General features: G+C 34.6%; 1 protein-coding gene across 3 annotated transcripts; it reads left to right on the top strand.

Moving 5' to 3' along the window:
- The first annotated feature begins 282 nt into the window (after positions 1-282).
- Positions 283-26,974, top strand: CASP10 (caspase 10). Of its 3 annotated transcripts, none has more exons than XM_074299079.1 (8): positions 283-786; positions 7,051-7,397; positions 9,771-9,864; positions 10,769-10,904; positions 16,417-16,490; positions 21,717-21,825; positions 22,640-22,868; positions 25,830-26,974. In XM_074299079.1, exons 2-8 carry the CDS (start codon positions 7,072-7,074, stop codon positions 25,984-25,986), a joined length of 1,125 nt encoding a protein of 374 aa, XP_074155180.1. In that variant the 5' UTR covers positions 283-786; positions 7,051-7,071; the 3' UTR covers positions 25,987-26,974. The 3 variants fall into 3 exon arrangements, with proteins under 3 accessions (XP_074155180.1, XP_074155178.1, XP_074155179.1); XM_074299077.1 differs by having other exon boundaries at positions 286-786; positions 22,364-22,868; XM_074299078.1 differs by having other exon boundaries at positions 287-786; positions 21,720-21,825; positions 22,364-22,868.
- The last annotated feature ends 51 nt before the right edge of the window (positions 26,975-27,025 follow it).

Genomic DNA, 27,025 nt, shown 5'->3' with positions numbered 1-27,025 from the left:
GAATAGATTCAAACTAAGAGTGAAACAAAACTGCTCTCCCCAATTCCTTCACAAGTCTCAAATGGAATACTTTGATTCCAAGACATATGACATCCTTCTTTTCCAAGGGAATTTTTACCTTATATTTGCTTGGTTGGGATTGTCCGTTTTGCAATTTCCTTTCTTTCTTTGTGGATTTTATCTGCATTCAGTGAATTTATCACTGGCATTTAAAAGTTCCTTTTATGTTTCAGACTAAGGAAAAATGAAAGTAAAAGTAAAAAGCTTTCTGACTCAACTTATGCCATGTAAATTATCAGAGCTTATAAATTATAAGTAAATCCTAGCTCCTTCCTTACTTTACTTGGCAAAAGAGAAGCTCTGACACAGAAAGCAAAAGCAATACTTTGTAAAGCCACACCTTAATGATCTGCGTTTGTGGAGGGGAGTCCTGCCATGGAAAAATGAGAAGAAAATGTCTCCTTTGAAAGAGGAAGTATCATCCAAGAAACAAGTCTCAACTTGACCCTCCGGTTCTAGTTGGCTCTCTACTGGCTAGTTGGGATTAGGAGTTTTCTAGTTTCCATCAAGTTCTGAGACAGTGAGAAACTGTCACTTTCCTGTTTCTGGTTCAGTTTCCACATCTTTACAGAAGGGATACCTGCTATTTCCGAGGCTTAAAAACCAAAGTGGCTTATTTTGTAACTGAAAATATGAAAGGGATACAATGGACATTTGTGATGTTTATCAGGAATAACGTTGGAATTTGGAACTGGAGTACCATGTGGAGTAGATTCAGTAAATAAGGTATGTGTACAGAGAGATGTAGCTGCTTAATTAGGCTTGGAAAATTTTATGCATAATGTTTAGGCACGTTTATTAAAATACTCACTGCGCTTGGTCTCTTTCTCTTAACCAAGTCATTGATTTAGTGTCTGAGCAGTCTCCCTATTTTATATGGAGATGGGTGCTAAAACCTTGAGTATTTCTGCCTAGGTAAATTGAATCATAGTGAATCTTAAATTTCAACAAATAGGTGAAACACTGAAAATGATTTCTTGGTTTATGTTCTAGCCAATAGCTGTGCAGCTTTCTTGGCTAGAATTACTTAGAAGCAATCATCTGAGTTGCCCAGTGGCCTCTTAGATACTTGGCGTGGTTCAGGGGTCAGATATCTGATTTAGGAACTAAATAGATAGTTGAGTGACTTTCATATGGATTTAGAACTGGAAAAGATCTTGGAGGCCACTTAATCTGATCTCATTTTACAGATAATAGAACTGAAGCCTGAGAAAAGTGAAGGGAATAAATTTATTATTTTAGTCCTATAACCTGACTTAGTCCAGCACCCTTTTCACTACACTAAGTTAAATATTTTCAAAAGGGGTCAAATACAAGAAATTAATTGGCAGAGCTAGAATTTGAATTCAGACATTCTTATTACAGATTCAGTGCATGAGAAATCTTATTTTGGACAAATTTTTTCATTCATCTGAATTCTGACATTTGTAAAATGGATCTCTCTCTTTCTCTTTTTTGGGAGGATACAAATAGGGTGTATATATATATATTTTTTTTCTACTAGAATAATCCATTAATTTATTCAACAAACATGTATTAAGCTTTTTGATAAAAGAGATTGTGAAGCAATCCAATGAAGTCCACTTTGTGAAAGTTATTAGAGAGGAACCACTTTGTTCTTTTAAAGCATTTTCTCTTTCCATCCTCACTTTGCATTAATCTCTTCTTCTCTTCTGTGCTCTAGTCAAAGTGGGCTGTTCCATGTCTCCAGAACACATAGTGTACTATATAACAGGGTATATTATAAAGGGTTATATAGTTAGTGAGTACATATCTGAGGTCAAATTTGAATTTAGACCTTCCTGACTCTAAAACTGGTACTCTACTAAGCCATCTAGCTTCCCTGGATTATATTTCTAAAGTCCTTTCAAACTGTGATATTTTAGAATAAATCAATTAGAATGCATGAGATTGGTATGTATAGTTTAGCTTTGAATGGAAGTAAGGTTCCCAATTTTTTGCTAGTGATACTTTTTTAGATTATCAGAACAATTTAGCAAATTTCAGAAGGGACAATTAGCTTTGTCCTAACTATGCTCTGTTTTTACTAGGTACAAATTTGCATAATACTTGAATGATTTCTCTTTCATAAAATCCTCTTTCCTAGGGCTTTTCTCAGATATTACTTTCTTCACCCTTCATATTCATATTCCTTTAGGGCATTAACAAAAGACACATTAAAGTGTTTTGAATTTAGAATATATTTTTCATAAATCCAGACTCTCTTCTGGTTAGTAATTACTCTTCCCCTATGTAGTGGCCATGGCCAAACATATCCACACCTTGGTTGGAATGTTCTAAAAGTTGTTAGTGACATTAATTTGTTATATGTAATACATGCTCTTTAGGACTAATTCCAGATTTTTTTTAATCTTCAACTTCTGCCCTTAATGCTTTTCTACTTGGAAGATTTATGACCCAATTTTAGTCTACTTTAAACATTCCCAGTTGTTATCTGAAAAGACCACTTGTAACTGTATCAGCCAGATGCTCTATTTCAGCGGTTCCTGAGCTTTTTGAGGAGAAGGACCCTTTTTTTTTTAAACTAAAAAACATTTGTGGATCTACATATGATAGATGTTCATTGACAGAAAATATATATTAAAAACTCCTATGAATTCATCAATGTTTTTAAGATGAATTTGTGTTTTTACTAACATAAAAGCATCTGAAAAAGAGTAACAATATATAGTAATACATACGCATGCATACAGAAGGCATGTTTACTTATTTATTCTTTCTGAGTCATATTCTTAGAACTAAATAGGGATCAAAGTGCTAGGTGGGCTTATGGTTTCCTATGAATTCTTTGAGACTTTCTAGTGTATCTTGGCATATGGGTTCAGATATCTGTTGCTCTATTAGTTTGCAGGAAAACAAAAGAATTATTCTCAAGTAGGATCTCTCAGTTGAGCTATGACAAAGTTCATAGGATCTGAGAGCTGGAATGGAAATCATCTAGAACAATCTACTTATTTTACAAATAAGAAACTGAACAATGGAGAATCAAAGGAGAGACCTTGACTTCTTCCTGCTTTCAGAGCCAGTGCTCTGAAATTATTCTACTTTATATTTTTTTACCTAACAGAAGTTTCATCACAAATAACTATTTTCCTTTTAAAATAAGCTTCATTAATACCCAATTTTAAGTTTTTTTAATGTTTATTTTTTTTAAATTAGCAAACATTTTTATTTTCTCTTCCTCCCTTCTCCCCTCTCCAGGAAAAACAAACAAACAAACAAAAATTCCAAGACCCTAGTAACAAATAAACAGTCAAACAAAGCAAATTCCCAAATTTTTATGTCCAAAAATGTAGGTTTTATTTCAAACCTTAAATCTATCAAGAAGTGGATAACATGCCTCATTGTTGGGTCTTTGTGACAGAGATTAGTCACTACATTGATGTGAGTTCTTAAATTTTTCAAAATTAGCTTAAAAAGCTATGATCAATATTGATTTCAGAGAACTAAGTGTACCCAATTCTTGACAGAGAGGTAATGGGTTCAAGGATAAAATGCTACATATAAGTTTTTTTTGGCTATGGCTAATGTAGGAATTTGTTTTAATTATGCAAATTTGTTACAAGGGCTTTGTTTTTCTTTTCCTTTCATTTTTTAATAAGGAGAAAAATAGATTTTTTTGTTGAATGAAAAAATTATGATTTAAAAATTTGTTATAAGAATTGTTCTTTTGGTTCTGATTTTAAAAGTTATATTATTATAAAAATTATTAGCTTGGTTCTGCTCATTTTACTATGCATTAGTTCAGATAGGCTTCCCCAGAATTTCTGAAACTGTCCCTTTTGTCATTTCTTATGGCATAAAAATACTCCATTACTTTCATGTACCAGAATTTGTTTAACAATTTACTAATTAGTAGCCATGCCATTAATATCCAGTTTTTTCTACTTCAAAAAGACCTGCCATGAATATTTCATCATCACAATCTCATAATTAATATATAAATTAATATATACATTTTTCTCCTGGTTCTGATGCTTTTTGTTTTTACTTAATTTTCAATTCTATTATTAACTCATTTCACCACTGCTACCAGTGATTCTTTACTTTTAATAAATAAACAGTTTAACAAAATCAAATAAGGACCTACGGACCAAGTTTTCAAACCGTGGTACGCTTTCCTTCCCTTTTTATAGAAAGGAAATAAGTGCTTTCTAATTCCCCTTCCCTTCAACAAAATTATTCATCAAGTGTTGTTGTTTTCAGCTCTCTCTCTGAATAAAAATAATGACTCAATAAACATGAAAATGGCGGTTCAAGAGAGATTCCACAAACTAAATATAAGGAGCAGAAGAAATAGCTGAGACTTACTTTCATTGTGGGGTGATTTCCTGTATATTCTGTATTTCCCATATATAACCCTACTTCACAAAGGTTGAAAGATGTTTGCTGAAATTTGCACCTGGCAGCTTTTTGAATAACTGGTGCTTGGGCCTTCTGATCCTCTTGCTCAATTTCCCATATTTGAAATCTCTGATAATTATTGGCTTTGACAAACAGAAAATGACCAACTTCACTCTGTATAGTAAGAAAAAGGGACTACTGAGTCTTCCTTTTTTGTAGTCTAGATCCTCAGCAATAACTGTATACCAAATCTGTATATCTTCCCTCCAGCTGAAGTAGCTGAGGGTTCAGCTTGGTTCAGAACCCTCCTAATAATGATGTTGCATTCCCTAATTAAAATATGAATTCCTGGAGAGCTGAGATTATCTTATTTTTCTATTTGTATATTCATATGTAAGTTTAATGCTTGGATCATAGTAAGCACTTAATAGATACTTTTTCATTTATTCTTCATTCATTCATCTATCAATCCTGTCAATTTTATATTCCTGGTATTTTTCACCTAACAGAACAATATAGATTTGCTCTTTGAGCCAATAAAAAACCATTGGAGTTTATTGAATGGGGGTATGATTAGACCTCTGTTTAGAAATATCACTTTAGGAGCTGAAACAAGAATAAATTGGAGTGGGAAGAAACTCTAGACAGGTAGAATCACCAACAGGTTATTCTAATAATTGAAGCATGAGTTGATGAGAGCCTGTACTAGAGTAGTGACAGTATCAGAAGAGAAAAGGGAGTATATTGGCTTGTAGTACAATTTGAGATCTGGTTTTGATGGATCTCCTTCCTTTCTTCACCCCCTTTTCATTATTATCCGTGATTCTTAAATTTTTGTTTCTCCAGATGAAATTGTTATTTTTATAAAATTTTCTTTTGGTAGTTTGATTGGAGGGGATGAATTATAGATATGAATCAATATAGATATTATTAATTTTTATATTAACTTGACCTACTCACAAGCAATTGATTTTTTTACAGTTATTTAGATTATTTCTGCAAAAAAAATTTATTGTTGGATTCATATAATAAATTCTCAAATATTTTATAGTTTTTCTAATTATTTTAAATGGAATGTCTCTTTCTAGCTCTTCCTCCTAAGTTTTGTTGTAAACATATAGGAATGCTAATGATTTATGTGAATTTATTTTATAACCTGCAACATTGTTGAATTTCTTATTTCAATTTCTGAATCCTTAGGGTTTTCTAAAAACAATCATCATTTAGTTTGTGAAAAGTGATGATATTGTTTTCTCTTTGCAATGTCTATTTCCTTAATTTCTCTTCTTGTCCTATGGCTACAGATAGCATTTTGAGTACTTTGTTAAATAGTAGTGGTGTCAGTGGATATCCTTTGCCCCTGATCTTATTGAAAGGCTAACTTTTCTCCATTACACATAATGTGTGCTCTTTGATTTCAATACTTATTATTTGCTGTATTAAAGAAAGCCCATTTACTAATATGGATTATAGAATTTGTAGTAGAAATAGATGCTAGATTTTGTTAAAAGCTTTCTAAATACCAATTGATATGATCACATAGTTTAAAAAAATTTTTTTTTAATTAAAGCTTTTTATTTACAAAGCATATGAATGGGTAATTTTCCCAACATTGACTAAAATGTTTTTTATTCACTTTTTTTTTTACTTATTGTTTTCCAGCCCAACCTAGTCATAATGTCCTAATATGTCATTATATCCTACTTGCTAATATTTTATTTAACATTTTTATGTCATTCATTGTGATTACTGGTCTGTAGTTTTCTTTCTCTGCTTTATCTTTTATTGGTTTAGGTAGCAGTACCATGTTTATAACACAGATAGAAGATCATCAAGCTCTCCTGTAGCATGTTCATGCAACTTGGTGGTACAGTGGTTAGATAGAGCACTGAATCTGAAATCAGGAAAACCTGAATTCAAATCCAGCATAGACACTAACTGTGTGACTTTGGGCAAGTTGCTTGGCTCTGTTTACCTCAATTTCCTCAACTTTATAATTTTTTAGCCTTGGTAATCCTTACAGGCTATCTGTTTATTAAGTTACAGAGGAATTGTGATGTGAGTCTTATTTATCAACATTGTCTATCTTAGCATGTAGTACAGGGGTTTCCCATTAGTAAACTTTGTTTAATGTTTTGGTGAAGATAGGATAATTTCATAAGGTCTCCTCTCTTTCTTTGGTGGGCAAGGAGAGAAAAGTTAATGAAACATCCCTCATCAGAAAGCAATGGAAGTTAATAATTAATTTTTTTTAAATCACTAAACCTTTATTTTGTTTATTGAATTTTTTTAGAATCACCAAAAACCAAACCAGAATCAAACAACTATTTATGAAGTATCTACTGTGTGCTAGGTGCTGGGGACAAACAGATAAAGATGAATTCATTTTTGCCTACAAAAAGCTTGCATTTTATTGAGTAACATAAAGGATATTAAATATATGTGTATATGTGTATGTTTTATATATATATGTAATATGTATTTTAAAACAAGGTAATTTTGATCATTTTGATAATTCTGGAAACTGAAATATTCAATTGATTCTGCTTCCTCTTCATTTAATTTCTCTCCCAAGAGATAAATGAGTTTAACATTGGAAAGGCTTCTTTGTTTTTGTTGTTTCAGAAAGTCATTGTTATACTTTAAATGCCAAGATCTTGCATCAATATGGAAGATGACAATTATCTTGAGAAGCTTCTTTTCATCAGTGAAAATTTGGGGCATAATGATATAGAGGCTCTTAAGTTTCTCTGTAGTGACTTGATCTCGCTTGGGAACCTTGAGAATATAAACTCTGCTCGCCAGCTGTTTGAGCAACTAATGCGTGATGATTTGTTGAATAAAGAAAATTGTTTCCTAGTAGCAGAGCTCCTCTTCCTAATTAAGCAAAAGCATCTACTATGTCAAATTGGGTACACAAAGGAAGAAGTACAGAAAGAACTTTCTACCAAAGGGAAAATCTCCTCATACAGGTAAGGTTTCTGCTATTTGGGCTAATTTGAGGGGAATTACTTTTCTTCTTACTCTTTCCACCAACTTTGGTTGGGTTTTAACTCTTATCTTTCCCATGATATCCACAGAAAACTTCTTTGCAGAACTGCAACTAGGGCAAGATAATAGGGACTTTGCACCAGGGCACTGAAATTAGAGGTTTAAAAATTCAAAATAATGATTTTAAAAGTGGCGCAGTGGATAGAGCATGAGCCCTGAAGTCAGGAGGACCTGAGTTCAAATCTGTTCTCAGATACTTAATACTTCCTAGCTGTGTGACCCTGGGCAAGTCATTTTATCCTAATTGACTCAGCAAAATAAATAAATAAAAGTCTATGTGTAAAAACCTATGACTAAGTAAATAAAGATGAACCTAGTTCAAACCTTTTGTTGATTGGTTGTTTTTAATCCAATGAAGGTTTCAGGACATAACATCTTGTCCAAGACTTTAAGTAAGATGGCAAGTAACTTTCTATCCTTAATGGACTTTCTATCCTTAAAGTTGTGTCCTTCAGTGCTAGTAGATTTATTCTCTATACTGCTGACTAATATTTCTATGTCTTTTGAATTTGGAGGGGGGAATATTAAATACCAAAGGATAATGAAAAAGGAGAGAAAACTCTTGTTATTAGGAGAGGGAGGGAACCATCCAAACCTCTCTGCTTTAACAGGCTCTCATGCATTCTTTGACAGCTGAATCCAGAGCAGAGTGGGCGAGAGAAAGGACAGGCTTGCCTTACACATCCCTCTGCACATAACCATTTTAAACAGTACCATAATGTGTATAGGGGAAGTGATATATCCCAGTCCTCCATATTTGCATAAACCACAGAATTGGAGGGTTTTAACAAATGGTTAAATATATACTCAGGCATTGTTATATGCTCACTAGAATTCGAAAGTCAATAAAACTTTTTTTGTCATTTGGGTACATTGTCAAATGGATTTACTATTGATTAGAGAAATGCAAATTAAAACAACTTGGAGGTCCATCTCACACCTCACAGATTGGCTAAGATGACAAGAAAATATAATGGGAAATGTTGGAGGGGATGCAGGAAAACTGGGACACTAATGCATTGTTGATGTAGTTGGTGAAACCATTCTGGAGAGCAATCTGCAACTATGCTCAAAGGACTATCAAACTGTATATACCCTTTGACACAGGAGTGCCATTATTGGGTCTGTGTCCCAAAGAAATCATAAAGGAGGGAAAAGGACCCACTTGTGCAAAAATATTTGTAGTAGCTCTTTTTGTAGTAACAAAGAAGTGAAAAATGAGTAGATGCCCATCAACTGGGGAATGACTGACCAAGTTGTGGTATATGAAGGTAATTGAATATTATTGTTCTATAAAAAATGATGAACAAACTGATTTTACAAAAGTCTGGAAAGATTCATAGGAACTGATGCTGAGCAAAACAAACAGAACCAGGAGTATATTGTACACAATAAGAGCAAGAATGTGTGATGACCAACTCTGAAAGGCTTGATTCATCTCAGTACTTCAGTGATCCAAAGCAGTCCCAATAGATTTTGAACAGAAAATGTTATCTAGAAAAAGAACTCAGGAGACAATGTAAATCAACATGTGTTATGTTCACGGCTTTTTTCTGTTTTTTTTTAATCTTTCCCATGTTTTTTCCCCCCCTTTTGCTCTGATTTTTCTCTCTCAACATGATTTATAAAAAAAATTAAGTATTAAAAATAAATAAACAATAAAAAAAAGCACTGGACCTGACATGGGTGGCTTAGGGGTATGGGGAAAGGAGAAGGATACAAAATTCTGATAAGACCCTGTCTCTGCCTTCATGGAGCTTATGATGTCCTTGGTAGTACTCCCTGGTTCTCCCTAAAGAAAACTTGGGAAGATGATCCTATACTGAAAATTATAAATAAGAATCTTTAGAATAGACTCAGGCATCTTGTGTATGTTAAGTCAGGCCAAGTCCACTTGAAACCTCTTTAGGTTATGCCTTTTCTCAGTCTCAAAACAATTGAACCCATTACTAGGGGAATAAGGTAAATGAAGGGATACAAATTGGTCTCTCTGTTATGTCAGTGCAGTTAAGTGCCACCATAGTGGATAGAATGTGAGACCTGGAGTTCAAATCTGATCTCAGACATTTACAATTTGCATGAACCTGGATAAGTCACTTAACCCTGTTTGCCTGAGTTTCTTCACCTGTAAAATAGGCTGGAGAAAAAAATGGCAAAGTACTCCAGTGTCTTTGCCAAGAAAACCCCAGATAGAGTAACAAAGAACTGCATATAATTGAAAAATGACCAAACAGAAAAAAAACCATTATGTCTACAGAGTATTCATTATTAACGGCACTGAATTTGTTTTGTAGAATCATGCTTTACAACCTGTCAGAGGAAATTACAATAGAAGATTTTCAGCATGCAAAATTCCTCCTGCGTGATTCTATTCCAAAGCCACCAAAAGTGAGTGGGGAAGTTCACTATTTTTCTAATTCTTTACCATTTCTGTTTCTGCTTGTGTAGATTATCTACTCATGGAATGCTACTGCAAAAGCTTTTTACTTGCTTTATTCCTCTTTCCAAAAAAAAAAAAAAAAAAAAAAAAAAAGGCAAACAGCAATGTAATGTGTAAGTCAGTCTTAAAAAGCAATTAAAATCAGTCCAGGATTTTTGGTTCTTCTTAATTTGTTTGTTGCTTCTGTATAATGAAGCAGCATTTACTTATTTGAAGTGTATGGACTCCCTGATTTTCATATGCTATGATCTTGCTACTTCAACTTTCAATCTTCTGACTGCCTTCTGCCATCCTCTCCCATATTCCCTTTCCTGTTTGTCTTAGAGTGTGAAGTGCCCATGCTAGAGAAAATACAGGACAGACAAAATAATGAAAATTTAAGAGTGTTTATTGCTAGGTAGTGGCTGAACCCCACCAGAAAGGGGAGTCAGCACTAAGCAGTTTTAGAGACACATATTTATAAAAAAAATCCACAAAGAAATTCCTTTCCCAGACAGATATTTCTTTAAGTTTTATATTTGTCAAGCTGTCAAGGCCTTAAGGTGGCATATCTGGGGGCTCTGTATGCCTGCAGTTGGCAACAGAAAATACTACCTGAGTTAGGGAGTGAAGAGCTGGCAACATAGTTCTGACTGCAGACAGAGCTGAAACCGAAATAACATCCTCAGGAGTGCATAAGCAGGTTAGGGACAGCATCTATTTCAAATATACCTGGGAAGTTTAGCTAAAAAAATTCTTAGCATAGTTGTGAACTATTTCCCTATGTTTTTCCCCACATATGTGTAACCAAAATAGCCAAAATAAAGGCAGGCCATGGTGAAAGTCCATATACAAATGTTGATTCTTTTTCAGTGTTTTTTAAGTCTTTTGAGAAATATGGAGAAACAAGAACTTTTAAGTAAGAATTATCTGGAGAAGTTGGAGTTTGTATGCAAGAATTTGTCAAAAAGTCTTCTAAAAAGGATCAACCAATACAAAACCGAGAAAGGTAAATTACTGACTTTTAAAATTTATGCTAGACTATGGGTCTATTTTAAATAGTAAATAGTGTTGTGAATGATATTTTATGCTGCGCCATAAGTAACCTGGGAACCAGATCAGAGAGTCACAGAGCTTTTCTTATTGCTATTGTTACGGTTTTCAATATAATACTGAATAATATTGGTAACGGTGAGCATCCTTGTTTCATACTTGATCTTACTGGAAAGGTTTCTAACTTACCCCATTATAAATAATACTTGCTGATGTTTTTAGATAAATGCTTGTTAAAAAAAATAAATTTAAGGAAAAATCCATGAATATCAATATTTTAAAATCTTTTTAATAGAAATAATTGTTGGATTTTATCAAAAACCTTTTCTGCATCTATTCATATAATCTTTAAAAAAAAAAAAAACTTTTCTTATGAGTCAAACCACTTCCAATTGTTCAGTATTGAAGAGAGTCAGCTACACTCAGAGATAGAACTATGGGAAATGAGTTGAACCACAACATAGCATTTCCACTCTTTCTGTTATTGTTTGCCTGCATTTTTGTTTTATTTCTCAGGTTTTTTTTCTTTCTTTCTAGATCTGATTTTTCTTGTGCCGTAAGATAACTGTATAAATATGTATACATATATTGGATTTAATATATACTTTAACATATTTAACATGTATTGGACTACCTGCCATTTAGGGGAGGGAATGGGGGTAAAGAGGGAAAAAGTTGGAACAGAAGGTTTTGCAAGGGTCAATGTTGAAAAATTACCCATGTATATGTTTTGTAAATAAAAAGCTATAATAATAAAAAAAAAGAAAAAAACAACCTTTTTTATTGATGTAATAAATGATGCTAATAGTTTTCTTTATATTAAACCATCCCTACATTCCTGGCATAAAGCCTGCTTGAACATAATGCAAAACCTTTGTAATGAAGTGTTGATCAGAGAGAGGACTTTGGGAACTAGATGTTGATCACAGCGTAGTATTTTCAATTTTTGTTGTTTGCTTGCATTTTGTTTTCTTTCTCATATTTTTCCCTTTTTAAATTTCAGACTCATTTCCTCTCAAACTATTTTTTCTAGTGGGTAGTTTCACCCTGGCTAACTGTGCAACTATATTTCTTGTTATTGTAGCATAACTCTGATATAGCCAGGAATAAAAATATACTTTGGTATTTTCTTGAATATGTGAAGCAGTTTTCTCTAACCTTCCTTTCCATCCTCCATCCTCCATGCCCAGAATATTCCTCTTCTCCTCTCTTTCCATTCTTTCCTTTCTTTCTTTCTTTCTTTCTTTCTTTCTTTCTTTCTTTCTTTCTTTCTTTCTTTCTTTCTTTCTTTCTTTCTTTCTTTCTTTCTTTCTTTCTTTCTTTCTTTCTTTCTTTCTTTTCTGGGAGGGGCAATCAGGTTAAGTGACTTGCCCAGGATCACACAGTGACTTAATGTCTGAGGCTGGATTCAAACTCCTGACTCCAGGGCTTGTGCTCTATTCATTATGCCACTAGCTGCCTCCCTTTCCATTCTTTTCTTAAGAACATCAAGGCATAACAGAATTCCTGCCAGACCTTGTCTACTTAAACTCCCTCTATTAACTCTGATGATTTTAAGTTTCAGAAGGGAAACATCATATTCACATATTTGAATATAAGCAGTTTATCCTTGTTTAGTCCTTTATCAGTGAGCATTTATGCTTTTTTTCACTTTTCTCTTCAATAATGTTTGAACTTTAAAATTTTCTATGTCGCTGTGATCTTTTCATTAGGAATTCTTGAAAATCCTTTGTTTCATTTTTTTAAGAATTCATTTTTTCTTCTGTCATATTATATTGAATTTTGCTTGGTAAGCTATTGGCTAAAGGCTATTCTTTGACTTGTAGAATATCACATTCCAAAAATATCCATATTTCAAGTTCTATATTTCTTTATAATGGTGGCCACTAAATCTTGTGTTATCCTGATTATGACTTCTCAGTACTTGAATTTTTTTCTTTTTGGTTCTTTGCAGTATTTTGATCTGCCCTGGAAGCACTTTTCATTTGGGGTTTCTTTTAGAAGCTACCTAGTGCATTCTTTTTATTTCCACTATTTGCCCTTTGGGTCCAAGAAATCTTGTCAGTTTTCTTTTGAAATTTCTTAAATTAGGATGTTTAGGGGTGGGGCTTTTTTTTTCTGGTTAGTGTTCAGATAGTGTTCAATGATTCCTTTTTTTCCTCTTTGACCTGTTTTCTAAGTCATTTTTGCAATGAGATACCCTAATTTTCTTCTATCTGATCAGTCTTTTGACTTTGCTTTAATATTTTTTGTTGCCTTGTGGAATCATTAGCTTTTCTTTGATCCATTCACATTTTCAGGGAGTTTGTTACTTAAGCAAGGTTTTGTACCTCTTGTGCCAAACTCTTAATTCATTTTCCAATTCTTTCTCTCAATCCTCTCTTCCCCCAGTTTTCCCTTCAAGCACTCTTATTCCATTTATAAAAACATTTAAAAACTCTTTTTTCTAAATGTTCCTAAATCTAACTCTCTTCCAGGCATTTTAGCTGAGTTTGTGCTAAAGCAATGGCTTTCTTTGAGTCTTTGCTTGTAGCTTGTAGATATTTTGGAGTCATCTTCTTCTGGATTTGTGTCTTAAGTTTCCCTGATAGTATAATAGTTCTTTTTAGAGGGCAGCTAAGTGTCTCCATAGAGCATTGAGTTTTGTGTTAGGGAGATTTGAGTTCAAATTTGCATCAGTCACTTACTATAAGCAGTTTATCCTTCTTTAGTCTTTTATCATTGTGCATTTGTGCTTACCTTTCCCCCCAAATTTTTAATGATTTTAAAAGTCATACTGATAGTTCCGTAGGCACTGAAAAAACAAGCTATAGCGATTTTTTTTTTAAACAAGGTGATAGAAAACACCATATCAACTAACACTCTATTTATACTTTTCTATCCCTGTACATTTTTTTTTTCTTGACAAAAGTCATCTCCCCAGTATTCTACAGTGGAATGAAACTTTAATATTAAACTACTGAGCAAAAGATATAGAGGATTCCAATGTACTTATTCCTTGCAGATTAGATTTTTAAAATGATTCACCAGAGCTATAGATCCATGAATTTATATTTGTAAAGCACTCAGCACAGTTCCTAGCACACAGTACAGGATATATAAATATTTGTTTCTTTTTGTTGTTGTTGTTCATCATATTTTATTTTTTAATTAAAACCTTTTATTTTCTCTCTATATGGATAATTTTATGCTTACCTTTTTATATTTCTTGGGAAAGTCACTTAAACTTTATTTACCTTACTTTTCTCAATTCTAAAGGCAGATGATAATAGCATCTACTTTTTTCAGGGTTGCTTTAAGGAATAATTGAGATAATATTTATAAAGCACTTAGCCCAGTTCCTGGCACATAGTAAGCATGATATACATGTTATTGATGATGATTATAGTAGAGTTCTTTATGTGTTTGCACATTCTTCTAGCCTTTTTCTTGTCTTTTGATTTTAATAAGTGCTAGTCTTGTTGCTGCTTTCTTAAGGTATTGATTCTTATTCAGAATGTGAGGGACAGGTTGGTGACTTGGAAGGTTTTTTCCCCTCCCAAGTGCTCTGAACCTGGGCAATGTCTGATTGTGGTCCCATTAATTAGAACTCTGCAAGTTCCTGTCCTGGGTTTAGTTTTGAGCAACTTTAGGTTGCTGTTAGAATGTCTATTATCGGCGAGCTGAAAAACTTGGTTGTTCAGTAAACTCTCTTTTGGTCTGGAATTCTTGCCCTAATTATTCTTCTGCATGTTAGTCAGTCTAGATGTTATAAATGAAACCCTGCTTGCAGCCTGAATTCTGAGTCATGTCACCATCATGATTGCTCTTATAGCTGCTAGCTTCTGAACTTCCTCCTTTCTCCATATATAGCCCAGAACCTTCCTACCTTGAATATTTTCCCTATTTCTCATCCTCCCCATGGATAGTCAGGTCTCCTTCTCAAGACTTGAACTGGGCTATTGTTCAATACAATTCTGCAGTCTTGGCCTTCCTGTTCCTCCCCACTTTCTCCTTTCATCCTTCCTCTCCCCAGCCTTGAATTCAGGAGGACGCGAGTTCAAATGTGGTCTCAGACACTTAACACTTCCTAGCTGTGTGACCCTGGGCAAGTCACTTAACCCCAGCCTCAGAAAAAGGGGGAAAAAAAAGGATTTTGAGTTCTAATTTTTTTTCTCCCTCTTTCCCTTACTGTTTCCCTCCCCAAGACAGCAAGCAATCTGATATAGGTTTTACATGTACAATCATTTTAAGCATATTTCCATATTAGTCATATTGTGAAAAAAAATCAGAACAAAAGGAAAAACCACAAGAAAAAAAAGTTTAAAAAAATTTTTTTAAGTGAAAATAGTATGTTTCAATCTACATTCAATAGCCATAGTTCTCTCTCTTGATACAGATGACATTTTCCATCCCAAATCTATTGGAATTGATCAAAACCATATTTTGAATTCTAGGGTTCCATATATATTTGAATACTTTGACTTGTCATTATAGCCAAATCCATTAAGAGGTCTGAGTCATCAGGATTTTGTCCCAGAATGCTGACAATATTTTTGATCCTTCAAAAGATATAGAAATAATTGAGTTTGGTACATATTTATTATTAAATAGTTAGAATCATTCAGTAGGAAGCTATCAAATATATTTTGTGTTGCTCTTCTTGTGGCCAAAATTTTCTGATAGTGGCTATGGTAGTGGTATTTATTTCCAGTGCTAATTGAGTTAAAAAGGAGTATATTTGACATCTGTCAGTAGCTGCTGTATTGTAAAGATTCCTTAATTATCGTGTAAGGATCCTGGAGATATCTGTATAGAAAAAAATATTCTTAATTATAAAACTTTATATGAAATTTAGTATGCTCTAAGTAAATTATTAAATTTATTTAATTTAATTCAAATGATAAAATGAGTAAAATTTTAAATGATTATTAATCACTTATTAATGATTAATTAACTTAAATGATTAAATTTATTTATTAAATTATATTATTAAATGATTAAAATAATAGTAATAGTAGAGTAAATAAGTAGTGCAGTGGATAAAGTATCAGGAAAATTCATCTTCCTGAGATCAAATCTGGCCTCAGACACTTGGCAGTTGTGTAATCCTTGGTAAGTTACTTAACCATGTTTGCCTCAGTTTTTTCATCAATAAAATGAGCTGGAGAAGGAAATGGCAAACCACTCAAATATCTTTGACAAGAAAACCTCAAATGGGATCTTAGAGGGATTGCTATTGTTATCCCCATTTTAAGTTAAGGAAACTAAGAAAGACAGCAATTAAGTGACTTTCCCAGCATCACATACTAGTAGCTGTCTTAGGCTGACTCCAGCTGTGTGCACTGTGGCACAACTTAACTGCCATGTCAGATACCAAATGCCATAAGCCATTAGGGGAATTGAAGCTTCTCATGTAAAATGTACTTTTATTGTCATTCAGGAAAAAATAATTTAAGACTCAAAAATTTGTATTCTTTGCTTTCTAGAGGAGAAAAACTTAAGTGTTGCATCAGGCCTTGCTGAGTGCTTGTGGAATACATCTCTTCAAGAGAACATGGAGGTTTGAATACTTTCTTAAATATTTTCCTTATTTAGTCAATAATGATTTTGAGGCCTTGATATTGATTTCTTTGGGGGAGAGGTGAGGTAATTGGGGTTAAGTGACTTGTCCAGGTCATACAGCTGGTGAGTCTTACGTATTTAAGGCTGGATTTGAACTCATTCCTTCTCTACCCACTGTGCCATCTAGCTGTCCCTTGATATTGATTTCTTTAAAAACATATATTCACTTATATTTTCAACTTATGAACTGATTCTAACTTTCTCATCTTCTGAAACAAAAGAGGAAAAAACACTGATCGTTATTGATAGCACTGAATTTTCGGTAGGACTTAGGCTGGCTTTCTAGACAAATCACCCAGTGTTGATTAAGAGCCAATATATTATGTTCCATGCACTGTGCTAAGTGTGATATACAAGTAAAAACAAAAATAGTCTCTGTCCTCAAGAAATTAATAATATAATGAGGGAAACAACATCCAAGCAGTTATGTACAAACATGATATAGGGGGAAATTGGCAATAATTTCAGAGTGAAGGTATTAATTAGCATTAAGGGGATTTGGGAAAGCTTATTGAAAAAAGTAGGATTTTAGCTAGAAAGCTAGGAAATAGAGACAAAAAAGGAAAATATTCTGAGTTTGGGGAGCAGCTAGTGAAAATGTAAAGAGTTAGGAGATGGGGTAAGAGTACATGGAGGGGAATAAAATGTTGTCTTTTTTTTCAGCCATGTCTGACTCTTTGAGATCCCATTTTGGAGTTTTTTTTGGTAGAGATACTAGAATGATTTGCTATTTCCTTCTCCAGCCCATTTTACAGATAAAGAAACTGAGGCAAACAGGGTTAAGTGACATACTTGGGGCCCCATATCTAGTAAATGTCTGAGGCTAAATTTGAGCTCAGCAAGATGAATCTTCCTTTCTGTCCACTGCATCAACTAGTTGTCTAGTGTAAGAAGATTGGAGAGTTAAAAAGAGCTAGGGCTTTAAAAGTTCATAAGAGAATTGTGTTTTCCATGAGGGAAAGGAGTTGCTATCCCATCCACATTTTTTACTTAAGTCACCTGGTTTATTTCTTATACCATCAAAAATAGTCTACAATTTACCAAAAACAACCAGCCCCCCCATCCAAAAAAAAAAGGTACATACAGACCATGCTTGAGTTCTCCATCTTAAAAGAGTAGGAACCCTACACTTTAGCAAAAAGAATGAAATAAATTGCTCCTTGGATGATGGCACTCAGCAATCATTGCCTTTGAACCTGTATTATCTCTTACTGAAGTCCTGATTCTTCTGGGTGAAATCTGCTCTGTTTCTAGTTCTTTTTGCTATCGTCAGAATGACTGTATTATTGGTCTGCTGCTATATTACCTGGATGCCCTTGAATACAGTTCCTATCTTAGGCCAATTAAGAGGCACAGTGCTGGGTCTGGGCTTGAGTTCAAATTCAATTTCTGACTCTTTGCTGTGTAATCCTGGGCAAGGCACTTAATCTGTTTGCCTCAGTTTCCTTATCTATAAAATGGGGATAATGATAGTATCTACCTCCCTGGATTATTATAAGGGTCAAATGAGATAATAATTGTAATGGGTTTAGCATAGTACCTGGCACATATGTGTGTGTATATAAATGTTAGCTTTTATTATTCTATCATTTGTTGACCTGATCCTGAATCCATTGTTGTGCCTGAATAATCAACCTGTAATTCTTTTTCTTGGAAATTCAGCTGATGTGTATTTCTTGAACTATAGCTCTGCAGCCAAACAGGTTCTCCCTTCTGCTCCTGATACTTGTCTGAATCATGCCCATTTCCTCATGCTTCCCTTCAGTCCCCATCTCCCGCCCTGCCCTGGAGTAAGGGCAATAGGCCAAATCAATCTAACTTCCCTTCCACAGGTCATGAAGACTTTATTGGCTGTTGCAGAGCCACAGGGGAAACAGACCCCGAATAGGTTACAAAGAGAGCCGAGTCAGACTTTGATGGCAAATGTGACTCTTTTAAGATCGGTTTCCAACCCAAAGAAAGAACTCAGTGTCTCAGGGAGAGGCTGGGAGAACTTACTTTATCCCTTATAATCTCAGTTGAAGTTCCTGAAAAATTTCTAATCTAGAACTTAAGTGACTTGGTCAGGGTTAAACAAGTAGTAAGTGGCAGAGGGGAAATTCAAATTCAAACCCTGTGATTCTAAGGGCAGAGATCTTTTTATTGATATTTTATCTTTTACTTATATACGTCATACAATTATGTCATAGCTATTATTAGGTTATATTGTGTTATAGCAATTATACATATTGTCATATCAGTTATATCAATTATATGATATATATTATACTATATTTTTTATTCTAGTGAGCTATATATACGCCCACTTTAATTCAATTCATTTGTACATTCTAAATATTGTGATCTACCAAAGTGAATCATTTGGAGAAGCTGCAGTCAAAATATGTTGCAATAGTACATTCTCTAATCACAAGATTTTAGGAGATGGGAAATGTGGTCATGTAAGGGGAGTTCCCAAATCCTTGTCTCTTAGAGGAGGGGATTTTCCAAGCAACAATACTAACTAAAAGTTTGCTTCCTCAGCAATCCCAAGCTTAAGGGTTTCTAGTAAGAAAAGGAGTAACTCTGTATTCCCAAATAGCTAAGAATTGGAGAAATGCACACTCAAGCAATTCAGAGGCTCTACTTTACACCCATCAAATGGACAAAGATAAAAAACAAATGAAAATGAAGAAAGGATATAGGAAACATAGAAGTATATATTGTTGGCAGAGCCATTTTGGAAAGCAATTTTGGACTATGCCATAAAAGTTATTAAATTGCACATGCTCATTAACCCAGTAAAACTCTCATTTGGTTTATACCCACAGAGAGGAAAGAAAAAAAAAGATGCATTTGTACAAAGTCATTCACAGTAGTTCTTTTTATTATAGCAAAGAATTATAAACTAAGAAGGTGCTCATCAATTGGGTACTGACTGAACAAATTGTGGTATTTCAATGCAGTGGGATATTATTATGCTATAAGAAATGATGAGAAAGACAGTTTCAGAGAAATCTGGGAACTCTTGCATGAACTGATGCAGAATGAAGTGAGTAAAACCAGGTGAATAATTTTTATATGATAGCATTAAACAAAACAATTTTGAAAAATTTAAGAATTTTGATCTATTTAATGACCATCCAGTATTCCAGAAGACTGATCATGAATCTACTTCCTGATAAAGAGATGCAGAATGAAGCATGCAAATTCAGACATAGCTAATGTGGGAATTTATTTTGCTTTATTATGCATATTTTTACAAGGACTTTCTCTCTCTCCCTTTTGTTTAATAAGAATAGAGGAGATTAGAGATAGCACAGAGAAAGGAAGGAAAGAAAAAAGAAAAAAACAAGAAAGGAAGGAAGAAAAAAGAAAGGAAGAAGGAAGTAAGAAGTGAAGGAAACCATAAAGAAAGGAGGGAAGAAAGATATGAAGAAAGGAAGGAAAAAGAAAATAAGGAAAATAGGGTCACTGAAGCACTTTTAAAATATACAAATGATCACAGAAAGAAAGCCAGAAAGAATAACCGACAAGCAGAACAAAGGCAGGCAACCATCCCTCCTGCCAACAGTTGTGAGATTCCATTAATCCTAAGGAAACAGAAACCTTTCCTTTATACAGATTGTACAGGGATGCTATAAGCCTTGTTCCTAGCAGAACCCAGATATCTCCTAACCAGATCTCTATGATTCAAGATTTGCCAAAAAAAACTCTTCCAGAAGGATTTTATCTAGTTTTTCATGTCCTCTACAAGAATCCTAATCTTATTTGAAGCATCATAACTAGAAAGTTTTTCCCTAATATGTGTGCAGGAGCTCCTTGAGGGCAGAGTAGGGCAGGGGTGGCAGCTACACAAGGGATGCTCCTTTAGCAACAGAAGAAGGGGAGACTCATGTACCTTCAGGAACTGGGGGTGGGGTGGGGCAAAGAACAGAGAACAACCTTTTAGTAGGAAGTGCTGGATATTATGGTAATGGACTCTTTGGAGCAGGGCTGGATAAGGAAGTAAGGTCAAGCTGTGAGTCATCACAGTTCTTCAGGAGTCAGACTTTCTAGCCTCCTCCATCTTAGGCACTTGGCAGTTGGTCAGAGCACTAATTTTTTACAAAAAATTCCTCCAGCCATCTGGACTATTTGTACACTATGATTTTGAACTGAGCATTGCATTTCTTCAATTTTTGTTTTAATATATGTAATGTCCTGGTCTTGGGAGAGGGAGGAACTTCTTGACCTTGACCAAGGGAAGTAGCAGCCACAAATGAAATCACAGAACTTTTCAAGTACAGAAGAGGGAAAAGAGTGTCCATAAAACTTAAAATTGCCAAGAGAAAATGAAGATTTAGTAAATATTTAGTAAAACTGAATGCTTGTCATTCAAGGTTTTAGGTCTTAAGGCAATAATTCTTAATCTTGTTTGTACTCATGTACTCCTTTGGTAGTCTGGTACAATGAGTAAAACAAAATGCATGGAATTGCAAAGAAAATCATTTACCTTGAAATACAGTGATAAAAATGGGGGCATGCTGTCCCCAAGGCTGATGTCCAAAGCATCCAGCATTTAATGTGTGGTTCCCATGAAGTATATATGCACGTGTCTCAGCTACTGGGTAGACTGAGGTAGAGGCAGAGGCGGAGCACTATCAGTCCAGTTCTGACAGGGTGGCGGGAGACACATTCTGATAAGTTGGGATGGGGAAAGGCACAGGACATTCTGATGATGTCTAACATAAAAGGTCTTTCTCCTTATCTGGATCATCATGATTAGGAGGGAAGGCTGATGTTGCAGGACTGAGCAGAACAATTAGGAACTGAGGCAGAACAATTCAGGGAAACTGAGGCAGGACAATTTAGGGAAACTTAATCAGGACAATTAGGGAAACTGAGCCAGGACAATAAAAGGGAACTATGGCACAACAATATGTAGTAATGATTTACCATTAGGATAGATTGCAAAGAGCTGCCATACTCTTTAGCTATTCTCAGTAAATCTTAGAAACCTAAGAGTACACATTTGGTCAGAGGCTTGAGCTAAGGAGTAAAATTATACTTTTAAAATTGCCCTTCCCTCCTCCTCTCTTGCCCCATTTCCTCCTCCCCATACATGAATCAGGGGAATGGTTGTTTGGGAACTACATGATGGGAGTGTGGATTTTTGTAATTCTTTACCGTTTCTTCTCCTAAGCAGGCAACACGATATGAGATGACTAGTAAACATAGAGGTCTCTGCATCATTTTCAATAACTGTACGTTCAAGACCATGGACTACAGGGAAGGAAGTTGTAAAGATGCAGGTAAGGAGTTTAGGTGGTACTGATCAAATGGAAGCTAATGGATTTTGAAAAGGATTTTTGTTGTTGTTGTTGAATTTCAGCAATTCCATTCAACATACTAGATGGACTACATGACTTCAAAAATCCTTTATAGCTGTAATCTATGAAATGTTAGTATGGCAGTATAAAGGAGCTAGATTGTGCAGGTATAGATCATTCTGGAGTCAAGAAAATCAGATACTTATTAAGCTAGTCATTCAATCTCTGCCTCAATTTACTATAAAATGTGGCTAATAATAGGAACATCTGTCTCCCAGGATTGATACTAGGGTTAGATGAGACCATATTTGTATAGCAGTTAACACAATACTTGATTCAAAGTAGCCATTATATAAATTATTATTAGAATCCACATCTTCTTGACTGTAAACCCAACGCTCTATCCGTCACCTTGGGTGGGAATAGCAATTCTATAGTATATATAAAGAGTAAAATTCAATGTTTCAGGGGGATTCACTTTGGAATTTTGCTAAAAAAAAAAACAAAACCCTTTTAACAGGTGAACTGAACAGTGTTTTTAAGTGGCTTGGATTCACAGTGACAATTCATGAGAATAAAACAAAAGAAGAAATGGAAAATATTCTGCATTTGTGTAAAAATGACTCGAAGCACCAAGAGAGTGATTGCTTTGTTTGCTGCATCCTTACCCATGGTAACTCTGGTTGTGTGTACTCCTCGGATGACAAGAGCATAGCTATTAAAGAGCTCCTAAACTACTTCACAGCCAACCAATGCCCAGGCCTGATTAACAAACCCAAACTCTTTTTCTTCCAAGCTTGTCAAGGCAAAGATGCACAAGAAGGCGTGCTTCTTGAAGCTGATGCAAGGAGTGTCAATAACTCACTTTCTGTCCCCAAGAATATCCCTCAGATGTACATTCCAAAGGAAGCAGATTTTCTTCTTGGGATGGCCACCGTTGATGGTTGTTTTGCTGTGCGACATATAGAGAAAGGTTCCTGGTATATTCAAGCCCTCTGCCATTATCTGAAACACTTGGTACCAAGGTACTCTCTCTGGGTTGCTTGATGATGTCAGTCATTTATTCTGGGTTCAGAATAATGGGAAACCCCTAGAGATGATGGGTAAAGAACAAACACTCAGATCAATAATATATTGGTATTGCCATTGCTACTGGAAAGGGTATAACAATCTACTGCCCTGTGGTTCAAAGTGAAGCTTTAGTTCTAGAGTCAAGGGGTGACACAGTAGTTAGAGTCTTGAGTTCAAATCTTGCCTGAAATTCTTATAACCCATGGTGGGCAAATTACTCAATCTTCTCCTGCCTCAGTTTATTATCTCTAAAATGGAGGTAATAATGACATCTAATCCTATAGAGTTGTTGTGAAGATAACATAAAATAATATTTATTAAACTCTTGCAAACCTTATAGGACATATAAATATTGTTATTATTATTACTCATAAACCCTGTGACCAACTAATTAGCTTGAGGGCTTCTTATCAGGAGTTTTGTGAAGGAGAAAAAATTACATCTTTATTTCCACTACTTTCTAATTGAAATTTAGCTTTTCCTTCAATTGTGAATGTAAATAAGAAAATATTGTGAGAAGGAGTCCACAGGTTTTACCAGATTGCCAAAGGGATCCATGAAACATAAAAAAGTCAAGACCCCTTGGCCTAGAACAAAGAGCTCTTTGGGGGCCACCACTTTCTGATAAGTGCTGTATTCCCTTAATAGAATGGAAGCTCCTTGTGGACAATGACTATTTTATGTTATTCTTGTAGTCTTGCCACCCAACAACCATGCCTAGCCACATGATTATTGTTTGAATGATGGATAAGATTTATAGATCCCACATATAGAATGATAGAGGAGAATGTTCATTCATGTTTGTGATCAGGAAGAGAATAACAATAAATATCTAAATAAATATCACTGTAAAAAGCTAAATTTGAGTCACGGTATGTGACATTATGGTACTACAAAGAAATGTAAAAGAAGATCAGGATTCTGTTTCTGCCAATTTATATAGTCTTGATCAAGTCACAACCTCAAGATGTCTCACTTTCCAATTCTATATTCAGAATATAATTTCTGTCAGACTCCTCTATTGAAACTAGGCTTGCAGACATTACCAGTGACTTTTAAATATCCAGATTCAATCACTTTTCACCATTTAGACTTCTCCTTCCTTTTTTTTTTTCTCTGTTACACATAGCACTACTGACTATAATTTCCTCTTTAATAATCTGCCCTGGATCCCCTAACATGATTGTACATGTTCCTGATTCTCCTACCCACCTTAATTAATTATCAAACCACATCCTTCCTTCCCTTTCTCCAGGAAGCTGTTTCTTCTTCCTTTATTTTTAACTCATTTTCTTCTCAACTCTAGAGCACCCTTTTGGCATTAAAAAAAAAAAAAAATCAAACTTAGCTCCATCTATGTATGTGGCATTAGAGTGTACTGAGAGTGCTGGCTCTGGAACCAGGAAGATTTAAATGTAAATCCAGTCTCAGATATTATTATCTAGATTTGTCCCTAGGACCTCTGCCTATCTCTGTTTTCTCGTCTGTAAAATGAGAATAACAATAGCATCCGCCTCCCAGGGTGCTTAGATGGTGCTTCTCACAAAAGTGATCTGTACATTTGTTGGGTAATGGAGGGGTAATATGAATTAAAATTATGTGCCTCATTATTATGAGGCAGCATGGTATAATGGTTAGAAAGCTGACTTCAGAATCAGAAAGATATAAGTTTCAAGTTCTATTCCTAATACCATGTAACTCTGTAACCTGTAATCATGTTAGTCTGGTCAGATCCGTTAGCCTCAATGTTCCTGAGGTTTGTCTTCATAGACCAGTAAACTTTTGGATGGAACAGAACCAAGCAGTGAGACAGACAATCTTCCACAAACCTTAACCTTAACCATAACCTTCATAGTTGAACTTTTGCCATATTCTTTAAGGTGCTGTCTATATTAGGAGAGGAATTTCTCTACTAAATATTCCATGTATTTCTAAAATCACAGGTCTAGTTTAAAAATAAACCTCCTCACCTGCCCCAGAGATAAACTCAATACAATAACAATTCATGTGGTATTAGTTACCCACATCCTTATTGAAGTGTGTGGCTCAGATCTGTGGCTCCATTAGTGGATGCTGACAGACTGTTGTTGACAAAGGAAGAAATTTTTTCTCTCAATCTAGCTCTCTCTCCCAAGTGCAAAGCCCATCTTATAGTTTTTGGAGAATTTGTCTGGTGAGGTGAGAGGTTATACAATTTGTTCAGGATCACAAACCAGGCTGAGTCACAGGTAGGACTAGAACCTTTTATCTGCTATGACATGTCATCTTTCATGATTCATTTCATTTTTAAAAATGGAATGTTATTTTTCCAAATACATATAAGATAGTTTTCATCATTTATTTTCACAAAACCTTGTGTTCCAATTTTTTCTCCCTTTTTTCCCTCTTCCCCAAGACAGTAAGCAATCTGATATAGGTTGAATAATATCACACAGCTTTTAAAATAGTGTGATGATCAACTGTAACAGACTTTGCTGTTCTCAGAAATACAGTGACCCCAAACAATTCCAATAGACTTGGGATGGAAAATTGCCATCTACATCCAGAGAGAGAACTATGGAGACTGAATATGGATTGAAGAACATTATTTTCACCTTTTTTTATTTTTGTTTTTCTTTCTCAAGGTTTTTCTCTTTTATTCTGATTTTTCTTTCATAAAACGATTAACGTGGAAATGTTTTAAATGATTATACATGTATAACTCATATCAGATTACTTGCTGTCTTGGAAAAGGGAAGTAGGAAGGCAGGAAGGGAGAAAAAAATTCGGAACTCAAAATTTTACAAAAACAAATGTTGAAAACTATCTTTATATGCAATTGAAAAAGTAAAATGCTATTAAGTTAAAAAAAACCAACAACAACAAACTCACAACACTTCTTTGACTTCTAACTAAAACTTTTCCTTTCCCTGCAGAGAAGAAGACATCTTATCCATCCTAACAATGGTCAATAATGAAGTGAGCCAACAGGCTGCTGATAAGAAGGGGAAAATTAAACAGATGCCCCAGCCTGCTTTTACCCTACGGAAAAAAGTTATATTCCCGGTGCCATCTGATAAATCTCCACTATGAGAAGAGGATTTTCTTTTCCTTATGGAATGATAACATCTCAAATAAAGAAAAAAACTCAAATAAGAGTTCGCCGAGAGAAATCCCACCAATGAATTTCTTTGCATTATGATGACAGACAATCATACAACCTCTACTTGAAGTGAAGCTTCTCATTAATTTGTGATGCAACTTATTCTATTTTTGGATAGTTTTGATCAGGAGAAAGGTCTGTCTTGTAGAAAACTAAAAACTTTGGCTATCTACATTCACGACCCAGCGGAATTAGTTTATTTTTCTGGAGTGGGATAACATATATCTAATCCCTCTACCATAAGGGTATGAGAACTTTTTAAATACTTGAAGACAGTGATCTTCTCTTTTCCAGTTCTACTAACTGGAAAAATCTGTGACATATCGCTGTTTCTGTACTTTCTTCGTAGAAAGATAGCTTCATGTTATTTTTATTAAAATGCTCTGAATTCCTAAGGAATTAGGAACAATTCTCCTAAATCTGTTTCATCACTGCCATTTTCTGGACAGCTTCCTTTAAAAAAGGAGCAACCCATAACTCTGAGCCTTGATATTCTCAGATGATTTCTAGTACTGTATTCAGTTTATTTAATAGTCATTAAAAAAAAAAAAAGACAAAACCCCAAAAAAATTGGGAATTAGATTTTTAAATTTGTCAGGAGAGTAATAAATTAGAACTTTGATGAAACTACAGAAGCATATGAAGATATGTGATCTGATTCAAGGTTAATTGAGCGGAATGAGGAAAACGGCATTAAAGTGACTGTAATAATATAGATGGAAGACATTGCAAATGTGTTCTGCAGAATTATAATGGTCAAACTTGGCACCAAAGAAAAGATATCAGAGGTTATCTCTCTTTAATAGGTTGGGACTAGCTCAGGACAGCCTTCTGGTAATTTAGGTTTGATACTGGAATAAAAGGAAGCACTCTTAGGACATAAAAAGTTTACTTAAAGCATACCCAACAAGGAGACAGCATATGGATCTGGAATGGCCTAAGATTCCATATGGGTAGATCTCTCTTATA

Source organism: Sminthopsis crassicaudata, chromosome 3, assembly GCF_048593235.1.
Source record: "Sminthopsis crassicaudata isolate SCR6 chromosome 3, ASM4859323v1, whole genome shotgun sequence".
NCBI lineage: Eukaryota > Metazoa > Chordata > Mammalia > Dasyuromorphia > Dasyuridae > Sminthopsis > Sminthopsis crassicaudata.
Note: the sequence above shows the minus strand (reverse complement) of the source record. Positions and strands in the feature narration are given on the sequence as shown.

Coding starts and splice junctions, on each gene's coding strand:
- CASP10 (XM_074299077.1), top strand. CDS start 7,072: ATGCCAAGATCTTGCATCAATATGGAAGATGACAATTATCTTGAGAAG. Junction 7,398..9,770: donor GGGAAAATCTCCTCATACAG/GTAAGGTTTCTG, acceptor TTTGTTTTGTAG/AATCATGCTTTACAACCTGT. Junction 21,826..22,363: donor AGGAAGTTGTAAAGATGCAG/GTAAGGAGTTTA, acceptor CCCTTTTAACAG/GTGAACTGAACAGTGTTTTT.